We start from the raw sequence: 12,408 nt of genomic DNA, 5'->3' as shown, positions 1-12,408 counted from the left end.
CAGACGCTGTTGAACTTTCCTGACAAGTGAAGTGACCATAGGAACTTGGTGCTCTCTTGTCTATCCATTACCATAGCTATTGATGTGTGGTGGAAGGTGGCTTTTCCTGGTCCTCCTTCCTGATCATTTCTTTCATCTTGACCATGTTCAAACTCAGGTTGTTATTTTTATCACCATATCATGAGATTATCCACCTCTTTGTAGCAACACTATGTCAGCACTACAACTCCTAGGAGCCATGGAACCGGCCATGTGATGTCAGTGCATGATGACATCAGCATGTGTCCAGAACATGATTCTGGCTTTTAAAAGGTTGTGCGGGTGATGAAGATTAAATTTGTTTGATTCACTCTAGAAATGCCTTGTGTGGTTATTTCAACATGTCCACTAATAGCTACAATTGGTGACCCTGATGAGTCCAAAAACATATTTTTGGACAAATATGGACTCTATAACCATTTCTGTGAAGTACTACCTTTCTGGACAGCTGAACCTGAACTGTGGTTTCACAGGCTGAAGCATAATTTCACCTTAAAAAAGTCGAATTGGACACCACTTGTTATTACCATCTTGTCAGTGCCCTGGACCAGGTCATCGCTAAGCGGGTCAGCGACTTTCTACGGGATCCACCACATACCAGCAAGGATGATTCTTTAAAAGCACTTTTATTTTGTGTGTATGGTATGTCCCATAGGGAAAGGGCAGCCAAACTACTACACCTCAATGGGTTGGGAGACTGCGCCCCTTCAGAACGAATGGATGAATTGCTGTTCCTGGCACAGGTGAAAGGCCCAATATGTTATTCGAGCAGTTCTTTTTAGAGCGAATTCCAGATGATATTAGGCTCTTGTTATCCAAGTGTTCTTTTGAAGATCCAAGGGCTGCAGCAGCAGAGGCGGACATTCTATGGCAGGCTAAAAAGCAACAGCAAGGAAAGACAAGTCTGCACAACCAACCCCTGTGATATTGACCTCACATCACACTCTTGTGCTCTTAGCACATCGCTCTCTGCAAACAGACAATGGACCAAGACAAGCAAGCAGCCTGTGGACACCTTATTACCACAGGCATTGGGGATTAAATGTCCACGTGCTTTCCACCCTGCCCATTTTTGGAAAATGCCAAGGTCAACCACCAGTAAGGGCTGTAGCGGTTGGCGAGAAACCTGCAAGCCTACTGTATGTATGGGACCAGTTGTCCAAGTTAAAATTTCTGGTGGACACGGGTTCAGAAGTTAGTGTATATCCACCCACCAGTTTTGACACATTGCCATCCTATCCCAGACCTGAAACTATAAGCAGTTAACAGTTCCAACATTCTGACCTTTGGCACCAGGTAGATGAATGTCATGTTCAAGAATCATCTCTATATTTGGCTATTTATTATAGCAGCCATATCCCGACCTTTGCTTGGTACAGATTTTCTTTGGGCTCATTCATTCCTCATCAACTTAAAAAGGCGTCAGCCAATACATGGAACTACATTTCAGACCATTCCTCTGGCAGACGCCTATATCCCTGGTCTGTGCCTTCAAACATTGGGTTTACCAGTAGATGAATTCTCCAAGCTGTTGAAAGATTTCCCTGAGATTACTATTTTACTATTTTCTACTTCCACTGAAAAGCAAGATGTTACTCATCGCATTTGTACTAAGGGCCCACCTTTCCATGCTAAAGCGCTGCTTGCCTCCAGAGAAGCTGTGTTTAGTTAAGGAAGAGTTTGCCAAGATGAAAGAACCAGGCATAATTCGTAGGTCCAACAGTCCCTGGGGATCTCCATTACATATGGTTTCGAAACACAATGGAAGTTGGTGACCTTGGGGAGATTACAGGTGGCTTAATGACGCCACCATTCAGGATCATTATCTGATACCTCATATTCAGTATTTCACAGCTAACTTGCATGGAGCGAAGATCTTCTCCAAAATAGATGGTGCATGGCTATCACCAAGTACTAGAAGAGCCAGAAGACTGGTCGCAGGCAATTATTACACTGTGCACAGAATTTAACATATATAAAGTTCACCAGGCTTTGGTGCTTGAAAGGTAAATGGTTACCACTCAGGAAAGTTCTTCTTGGTTTTCAGAGAGAGATTTGTTATTCCATGATATCCACAACTGATGTACTTCCATCAGCCACTCCAATGTCTTGCTGACAAAACTTCCCCCTTCAGGGTTCTCCAGATGATAACCTCTTTCTTTCAGGTCACCACAGTGTTCCTTTTTGTTTCCCTTATTCCAAGTGAAACATTAGAAAGCCATTCCTCTCCTTTTGCATGAACCACAAGGGCTTTGACCAGGCCATTTTCCAAAATGGGGCATTCTCCACGCTTGGAAGCTTGTTCTGTTCAAGTTCCAGCTGTTTCTGCTGCTTGTAGCACTGTAGAAGTGATTTCTGTCTCTCCCTCTCTCACAGAGAGAAAAGCCTGTTTGACTCTCTCTGCTTGCAAAACCACATTACCCTCCTAGAACAGCAAGTTCTCTTCCAGACAAACTGCGGCTCCAGCAAGATGTTTCATCTGTTACCTTTTGTAAACAACAATTCATTAGTGAAATATTTTGAGCACTCTTTAAAGCTCTTGCAAAAGCTCTGAGGCCCCGAAATATCTACAGACTCTATATACATATCTATATATTCTATCACAGTACTCTTTGTAAGCCTTAAGGCAGGCAAAAGTTAAAGTATAGGATACATTTTTAATGTATTATTACATGATAATAAAAAGGAACTTTGTACATTGATCTTGCTTTTGAAGACTGTGATGGAATCTGAATCCGCTGTTCCATCAGGCTGTGCATTCAGGTCCCCAACAACTTGTTGCATGTCACCTTTTAGTCTTTTGCAAAGTCTCCAGCCGCTAGAAACAGACTCTCTATTAATCAAACCTTTGCTGGAAATTAACACATTGTGTTCATGGTCAAATTACACAATAAGTGTTCATTCTATTTTAATAAGGTGTAGTCAAAGAAACAATTATTCTCTATGAAACAATAATCTGCTGGATGAGCCCAGTGAATTGAGCAGCATCAATAGTGGGAAGGGGAGGTTATGAGGAATTGCTGATACTTTCAAGTCCAGAACCTTTTCAAGACCACTTTGACCACAGAGCAAGGAAGCATAATTGCAGGCACGATTCATTTATATTCCATATCCTTTCTGGCCTTTGCTTTTTCTGAGTGAGACTGTCTATTTTCATGGCATTTTGTGCTAAATTAAGGTCGGATTGAGGGAACAGATAATGCAGTACGGCTGGAGAGGCGGAGTTTGCACTCAGATAATCTTTATAAAGTGGATCAAAGACAAAAAGATTGTCATTAAAAACTGCAGGCAGTATTTGGAGATGATAGTGACATCCTTGTTGGTGTGCCTCTTCACAGGGATCTTGCATTGTACATACTAGGACAGCTTTTAGTGTGTTTGTCACACAATACTTAATGCAGTGATAAGGGTTCTTCTGAGAATGGACTAACAGGTCTCTTTTAACATTCATACAGCAAGTAAATCACACAATTTGCAGAAAATAGGATTAAAATGAAAAGGAAGACTAATTTAAATTTGGGATGGCACAATTGACGTAGTGATTAGTGTAATACTGTTACTGTTATGCTACCACTATGTATATAGATGTATGTATGTGCTGCATGGGCTGGCCCACATCCTGACCCCATGACACCTCCCTCCCAGATATACCCATAAATGCTGCTATGCCCAAACCCCTCCTTCAGTACCTACCTTGGAACCGTGCCAGCAACATGCAAGCTGTGCTGACACTTTAAGGGGATTTAAGCCTATTAATCACGATTCTCTGTCTGATTGGTCATACAATTTAATCACTTTAATTTTAGACCATGGACAAGATAGATGGGCGGATAGACACCGACCCTAAGGATCCGGAGGTCTTGACTAAATTTGACCAGTGGGTTCACTGCCTCAATGCAACGACGTGCGGAGTGAAGAAGACAAAAGGGAAGTGCTATCAAGTGCCAGAAGTGCTACTTCTGCAGGATGGGAAGCACCCCTGGAAGAGCTGCCCAGCCCCAAGTGCCACATGCTCCACTTGCAGGGAAAAAAGGGTACTTCATGAAAGTGTATTTCATGAAAGCAGCACCGCGTGTGGTCGACAGCTGTCGCCATCTTGGACTGTCCAACTTCCGGCTCCACTGGCTCACGTTCGGTAGCTAGGACAGATCAACGGAGTCCTGGGGATGACAACCCAGGGAGGCACCACTTCTGGCAGCAAGGGACAGGACTGTGTGTGTGACATGGGGCAGCCATCTTGGAACTAACACCCCCGAACTAACACAGTAGCGACTCGGACAGTGACCAGATGCTCGCCTCCATCATCCTCGATCAAGACAGCCCACACCAACTGGCCAAAGCCATGATGAGTGTTGAGGTAAATGGCCACCCTACAAACTGTTTATTTGACACCAGAAATCTTGAGAGCTTCATCCACCCGGGTACTGTAAAGCAATACTCCCATGTTCTAACCACGATGCAATGTAAAGTCTCCTTGGCCTCCCTATCCCACTCAGCCGAGATCAGTGGCTGCTGCACCGTGACGCTGACTGTGTGGGGCATGAATTACAGAAACTTTAAACTCCTGATTATGCCGCACTTCTTAGCACCAGTCATACAGGGATTGGACTTCCAGTGCACCCCCGGCGACATAGCATTCATTAAAGCTGAAGTCAAATGGCTCCTAGCGGAAGGGGTCATAGAACCTAGCACCAGCCCATGGAGAGCCCAAGTAGTGGTAGTAAAGAGCAGCGAGAAACACAAGGTCATTGACTACAGTCAGACCATAAACTGCTTCATCCTACTGGATGCCTACCCGGTTGCCTGCACCACCAATATGGTCAATGAGATTGCCCGGTTCTGGGTTTTCTCGACCATCGACCTCAAGTCGGCTTACCACCAGCTACCAATCCAGCTAGAGGACAGCCCATACACTGCCTTCAAGGCAGACGGTCACCTCTACCAATTCTCTTTCGGAATCATCAATGGGGTCTCTGTCTTCCAGAGGGAGATGGACCATATTGTTGATGACTATGGACTCAAGGCCACATTCCCCTACCTGGACAATGTGACCATTGCAGCCATGACCAGCAGGACTATGACACCAACCTCCACAAGTTTCTCCAGGTGGCCAAAAGCCTCAACCTGACCTATAACCAAAAGAGGTGCATCTTTAGCATTTCAAGGCTGGCCATCCTGGCCTGTGTGTGAAGAATGGCATCATTGGGCCAGATCCGGAATGCATGCAGCCCTGTTGGAACTCCCATTACCTCAGATGTTCAAGGCTCTGAAAAGTTGCTTAGGCTTCTTTTCCTATTACGTCCAGTGGTCCCCAATTACACAGACAAAGTCTGCCCCCTGGTGAAATCAGCTACTTTCCCCGTCGGCAGAAGCCCAAATGGTGTTCACACGCATCAAGAGCGGCATCGCCAAGGCAGTGATCCAGGTTGTAGATGAATCCATCCCCTTCCAGGTGGAGAGTGATGTGTTCAACTTCGCCCTGGCTGCCACGCTCAACCAGAACACTTCAGGGCCTGAGCTCTGGCACTCAGCTGTCGAGAAAGAGGCCAAGGCTCTTTGGAACCTGTGGGCCATTGGAGACACTACCTGGCTGGAAAACCATTCACCCTGCTGACTGACCACTGTCCAGATGCTTTATTTTTAATATTTTATTTATTCAACATATATGTCAAAAATTAAGAATGCTATAGCATAAATACATAATAAAATATTAACAAATATATGCTAAAACTCTATTTATAAAAACTAAAAGACTAAAATCTAAAAATTAAAAAAACTACAAATTACATTAAAAAAATGTTATTAACCCACCGAACTAATCTAATCCCAAAACTAAAATATAAGATATTTCACTATAAATTAATTTGGATTGTGTCAGTTGTCACTTAAAGACCTCAAAAACATCATAAAGTTGTTATATCTTCTGGGAAAATTTCACTGATCAAGAAAGAAATTAATAAAATCATAATTTTAATTTCATTATTTTAGCATACCCCAAATTTGCAAAAATAAAGAATATCTGAATCTCAGTATGTCATCTATCTGATGTCAATGAAACATTAGATTTCCATGTTATAGCAATACATTTCCTTCCTATTACTAAAATCAACTTAACAAATTTTAATTGGGAATCTGACAATAATAATTTAGGAGTAACACTTACAACATTTCCTAACAAAAATAATTCAGGATTTAAAGGAAAATTCACTCCCATTATATGCTGTAAAAATTTACTAATATAAACCCAAAAAGGGTTAACCTTTGAGCAAGTCCACATAGAGTGAAGAAAAGTTCAAGTTTCTGTTCCACATCTAAAACATTGATCCGATAAATCTGATCTACATTTACTAAATTTCTGAGGAGTAAAGAAAAAAATAGAGAAAGAGCAGAACATACTCCCCATTTTAATAAATAATTTCCACAAGTCCTCTTATGGTAGGCAAGCCAAGGGCAGATCTTTAACAAAATATTCAGCCTGAATATAATTGTTGAAGACATTCTGCTGATTTGGAATAAAAACTTTCAAAGTTGCTGGATATTGCAACACAAATTTCTAACCTTTATAATATAAAGCCTTCTTAACCAGATTAAATTCTTTTTCTTTTCAAAAAATCTTGACTCAGTTCTGGATTAAAAAAAAGCTCGTAATTCAAAGGTCCATGTTCTTTAGCTCTTCTCATTACCAATCCAACTATCTTTTCTTTATCTTAATAGTTTAAAAATCTGATCAATATAGACCAAGGTCTTTGATTTGGTCCCAGTTTTGGTCAGAGCTCTATGGGCTCTCTCAATGAAATTTTTCTCTTCGAAGTTTTCTTGTCCAAATATTTCTGATATCCAATCTTGAAAAAAGTGAATTGCACCTTGATCTTCTTTACCTTCAGACAGTCCAACAATTTTAAGATTATTCTTTGTCTTTTATTTTCCAAAGTATCAATCTTCTCCAACAATTTTTCATTCATAGAAACCAAAGCAGTAGGAGTCCTCATTAACATTTGTTCTTTCCGCAATGCATTGAACTTCTTCACGGTCATCCTGAATTCTTTCTTCTAATTTATCAACCACTTGTGAAACACTATTTATTGATTTAGTTAAATCAATTTTAACTTGTATTTCTCCAGTTAAAATTTTTAAATTATTCTCCATTGCATTTGTAAGATAATCAATTTTAGCCTCAATTTTATCCATTTTTTTCTTTGCCATGCCTTTTGTGTTTTCATCTTCTCTAGAATCATCTTCCATACCAGGTAAATCTTATTCTTGCAACCTGAAGTGCTGGACTGGCCCTTTAAGACGGATTAAGATTTTTCCCTTTAATTTTTCATCTGCAGCATGCATATTCGACTCCTCACACATGCACAGAGCGGAAGTAACTTTTGGAACGACACTCATCTTTGCGGAGAGGCGCAGCGATGGCTCGATGAGATGGTCCCTCTTCAGGGCTGTCTCCAGTGGGTCCAGGAAGAACTCCAATGGCTGGCTTCGTTGAAGAGGTAGGCCCAGGTTCTTTTTCTTTCTTCAGTTCGCGTTTTTCTTTCGGTTTTTTGGAGTTTTTTCTTTATCGGTGACATTATAATTAAAGTTATCAGTACTTATCACTTTTTTTAATAAAATCCCCAGGAGTTGTAAGGGAGCACTGCATTCCCTTGTAGTTGCTTTTATGCTTAAAAACAAATAGTGGGGAAAAATTAAGAATGACAAGATCCTGAGGTGGAGAATTGAGCTTTCCACCTACAACTACAAGATCCTGTACCGGTCTGGGAAGCTCAACGAGCCTCCCAATGCCTAGTCCCGGGGCATGCGCCAACGCACATTGTCCACAAGTCCTCCACAACAACCTCTGCCACCCTGGAGCCACTAGGCTCTACCACTTTGTTAGAGCCCTCAACCTCCCCTACTCGGTCGATGACATCAGGGAGTTAACACACAACTGCCTAGTCTGTGCCGAGTGCAAACCCCAGTTCTATCAGCTAGACAAAACCAACCTTATCAAAGCCAGCCGGCCCTTTGAGTAGCTGAGCATTGACTTTAAGGGACCTCTCCCATCCACCAACATGAATGTATACTTTCTAAACATCCTAAACTTTCTAAACAAATACTCCTGCTTCTTCAACATTCCCTGCCTTGATACGACCAAGGCCACAGTCTTAAAGGCGCTAAGTGGCATTTTCGCTCTGTTCAGGTACCCCTGCTATATCTATAGTGACCGGGGATTCTTTTTTATGAGCGAGGAGCTGCGCCAGTAGTTGTTGGCCAAGGGCATAGCCATAAGCAAGACCACGGGCTATAAACCCCCCCACCCCCAGGGGAACAGGCAGGTAGAGAGGGAAAACGCCACCGTTTGGATGGCAGTTCTTTTAGCCCTTAAATTGAAAGGACTACCCACCATCCAATGGCAAAATACCCTCCCTGATGTGCTCCATGTTACCAGGTCCCTTCTCTGTAAGGCCACGAACGCAACACCACATGAAAAGATCTTTTCCTTCCCCAGGAAATCAGCATCCGGAACCACACTACCATTCAGGTTGAAGAACCCTGGGCCTGTGCTGCTCCAAAGGTACATCAGACACCACAAAACTGACCCTCTGGTCAAGAAGGTCCATCTCCTCCATGCCAATCCCCAATATGCCTACGTGGAGTATCAGGATGGTCAACAGGACACTGCCTCCATCCAGGATCTGGCGCATGCAGGAGACCCCTCGACCGACCAGCCAATCCCATCCCACGGTAATCCTGACCAACCGGCTCCACCATCGGTGCCAAAATTCGCGCCACAAACTCCCAATACCCCTTCAACCTCTGGAGGCACTGCCTGTTGCACAAGACACTGTCTGGGAACTGACAGCTGTGCTACAGCAGACCCTGTGACTGTCACAGCAACAGACAAGACCACTGGACAAGCTGAATCTGTAAGGGACTTTGGAACTGCAACAAACACTAAACCACATCACCCCGCCAGACTTTGTTTAAAATGGAGGGGGAATGTGGTGCTACCACTATGTGTGTAGATGTATATATGTGCTGCATGGGCTGGCCCACCCCCTAAACCTGTGACTCCTCCCTCCCAGATATCTCCATAAAGGCTGTTGCACTCAAACCCCTCCCTCAGTACCTGCCATGGAAATGGGCCAGCAACATGCAAGCTATGCCAACACTTTAAGGTGATTATAGCCTATTAATCACAATTTTCTGTCTGATTTTCGTTGATTGGTAGTACAGTTACATCACCAGCGATCGGGACTGGGGTTGGAATCCACCACTGTCTGCAAGGAGTTTGTACATTCTCCCCATGTCTATGTCGGTTTTCTCTGGGTGCTCCAGTTTCCTCCCACCATTCAAAATGTACCGGGGGCTGTAGGTCAATTGGGTGGCACAGGGTCATGGGCTGAAATGGCCTGTTAATTTGCTGTATGTCTAAGGAGAGAGTGAGAACAGCCATGGGGTTCAGTCAGTCTGATGGCTGCAGGGAAGCAACTGTCAGAGTCTGATAGTCTGTACTTTTACACTCTTAAGCTTTCTTCCGGAGAGGAGGTGGGAAAAGAGTGTGTGTCAAGGGTGTGATGAGTCTCTCAGTATGTTGATGGTCTTTCATTGACAGCTGGAGATGTAGATGGAGTCCCTGGAGGAAAGGAGCTTGTGTGAGGGTTTGAGCTGCATTCACTACCTTTTATAGCTGGACCTCATGTGATAAAGAACATCTTGCACCCAATCGATGATCAAATAGAGATTAAGATGGCGGCGCTGCCAGAGTTGCTCTAACAGCGCTGGTATGGACATGTGGGAAGCAGTGTTCCCTTGGGTTCCAACTGTCCAATCAACTGCCATCAACTCCGCACAGGCTTTGATCTGCCCATTAAAGGAGCCGACCATAGTTTTATTTAAAATCGTGCGACCACGGGGTCTGCGCCCAAGATGGCGGCACCTCTGATTGGCACCGGCCATGAAGGGATACAGACTCCAAGGGACCAGAGGACTGGTGCAGGGCACCAGAAAACAGGGAGACTAACCCCATCTGAGAAGTAGAAGCAGAGAGACAACCCACAGGGAAGGTGACCATGGCGGTGGACCAGCGAGGGGGCTCTGCAGCTGACAGACCAATACATGTGGTGGTGGGCTGATGGCGACTCGAGACGAGGAGCCCGCGGAGGTTGCGGGCTGCTGGAGACTACTGTTGGGAGACTTGCAGACTGCTGGAGACTGGTTCAAAACTGGCTGAAGGGGTACCAGGTATCAGAACCAGGATGTGAGGGGGTGCCGAAGAGGTCCTGACCGTGTCGGAGGTTCAGATCTGGAGCTTGGATTGCCAGTGGTTTGGACTGGACTCTATGCGGCTGTGGAAGGGCTGGAGGTGATTCTACAAATGCTCGGAGATTCTGGGTGGCTCTCCTTTGCTTCTTTTTCTCTGAGTGTAATGTGCTTCAAGCAATTTTTGCCAATGGCGAATCTGACTGCCTTACACCAGGCAAAAGTAATTTCATGTAATATGATTCTGTTTTATTACAATGACGGCAGCAACCTCCTTTGAAGAAGACCGCAGAGCCCACCTCACTGACAAAAGACAAAGGAGGAAAAACCCAACACCCAACCCCAACCCACCAATTTTCCCCTGCAACCGCTGCAACCGTGTCTGCCTGTCCCGCATCGGACTTGTCAGCCACAAACAAGCCTGCAGCTGACGTGGACTTTTACCCCCTCCATAAATCTTCGTCCGCGAAGCCAAGCCAAAGATTACAATGACAATAAATTGAATCTTGACTCTTCCAGCAGCAATTGACGTTTGTACTGTACCATGGGTCCCTGGGGACACCAGCCGATCAGCTGATACACAGCTGCTGAAAATACTGGTGTCATGCAGCCTGGAAGGTATCCCAAAAATCACCTGCAGATGGCAGGAACATCATAGCTACAGGAACGGAAGTGATTACATCATTGTACTCTCACATTGTTTTTTGAATGGGCACAATGTAATTTAAGGCGCCATTCGTTTCAACCAATCAGATGCGTCATATAGGCGTGACGTCAAACGTCATGTCCATTCATGACCCTCACACCCAGCACTTAAGGACGCATGCGGCATTCTGCCATCCTCCTTCCCTCTCTTTTCCACGCGCACCCGAACGAATCCTTCTCCCTGACGACGACACCCTCACGAAACCGCGCAACATTCCCGCAGTCCCCAACCTGCGGGGAGCCGTGGGAAACACTAACTCTCGCTCGGCGGCGTCGCCCGGTGACTCGTCCCACCGCCCCGCCGTACGTGATGACGTTGACACCCGTCGGGGCCCCCGATTGGCGGGAGGATCCGGGCGCCGGGTGTCAGAGGTCAGTGGAGCCGGCCTTCTCCCTCTCTCTCCCTCGCTCACAGTCGGCTCAATGGCGGAGCAACAGCAGTTCTATCTCTTGCTGAGCAACCTCCTTAGCCCTGACAACGCTGTCAGGAAACAAGCCGAGGTGAGTACAGCTCGGTGGCCTAGTGGGCAGGATGGCCGTTGCGGGCCAGCGAATGCTCACAGAAGGTGTCGGCTCTCTCCTCCCCAGCGGCAAGCAGCTGACGGCGCGGGAGAGGCCTGGCCAAGCCCAGCCTTCCCACGTGGGCCTGACTGCCAGCCTTGTCGTTGGATGCGGGGCTTTAAGCGGAAGGCGTTCCTACAGAAAAAAATCCCCGCTTCCAGTTAAGCATTTAACCCCAGGTCGTGGTGCTTCGCGTGGAGCCTTTTTAATGGAGTAAAAACCAAGTCGGAAAGCAATCGCAGGATGGATTTGGGGTGGAGTAAATGCAGGGATTTGGACTGGACCTCCTGAAATTGCGGGGCGAAGTGATGTTGAAAGTTCGTGCGCGCGAGAGAGCAGCTTTGTTCCTTTCATTCCCCCACTACCTGTTTAACTCGTCGCCGACCTTTTAAAATAACAATTTCAGACACACCCATGTTGCAAACCTGCAAGACCATTTAACGTCTATCTTTCAAGATTGTGCCGTGAATTCATTCGATTTAAACCTTGCAGAAATACTAATAGTGACTTTGGAAGGCGTTTATATTGGGGAAAACAAGGGGCTGTTTCGAAAGAATTTTGGTGAAAAGATGGTGGTTACAAAGTGTCCATGCGGGCATGGAGTGGATAGTTCTTGGCTGCTGAGGAGTCTGGCTCTGTTTAAAACTGGTTTTTAAATTATTATTAGGTTTGTCCTTGGTAATCATTACACCTATTCTGTGTTTTTTTTAAATTTTGGCAGTGATTTAATTATTGCAATGTTAAGGGTTAAATGGAGGTCTATGATTTTAAAATGAAAGGCTATGTGAGATGTAGATTCTGTTTACAAAATTGATTTTATTCACATTGTTACCTTAAGTTACGTAGTTTGGGATTTTA

General features: G+C 44.9%; 1 protein-coding gene across 7 annotated transcripts in view; it reads left to right on the top strand.

Moving 5' to 3' along the window:
- Positions 1-11,063: 11,063 nt before the first annotated feature.
- Positions 11,064-12,408, top strand: part of LOC138750708 (importin-5-like) — a 144,065-nt gene continuing 142,720 nt past the window's right edge. For 3 of the 7 annotated variants that reach the window (XM_069912778.1, XM_069912777.1, XM_069912780.1), the window contains exon 1: positions 11,064-11,361. In XM_069912778.1, the coding sequence (XP_069768879.1) occupies positions 11,068-11,361 (294 nt within the window). In that variant the 5' untranslated portion in view covers positions 11,064-11,067. The other 4 variants (XM_069912782.1, XM_069912779.1, XM_069912783.1 and 1 more) reach the window with 3 other exon arrangements.

This window comes from Narcine bancroftii, unplaced genomic scaffold (assembly GCF_036971445.1).
Source record: "Narcine bancroftii isolate sNarBan1 unplaced genomic scaffold, sNarBan1.hap1 Scaffold_235, whole genome shotgun sequence".
NCBI classification, from domain to species: Eukaryota; Metazoa; Chordata; class Chondrichthyes; order Torpediniformes; family Narcinidae; genus Narcine; species Narcine bancroftii.
Note: the sequence above shows the minus strand (reverse complement) of the source record. Positions and strands in the feature narration are given on the sequence as shown.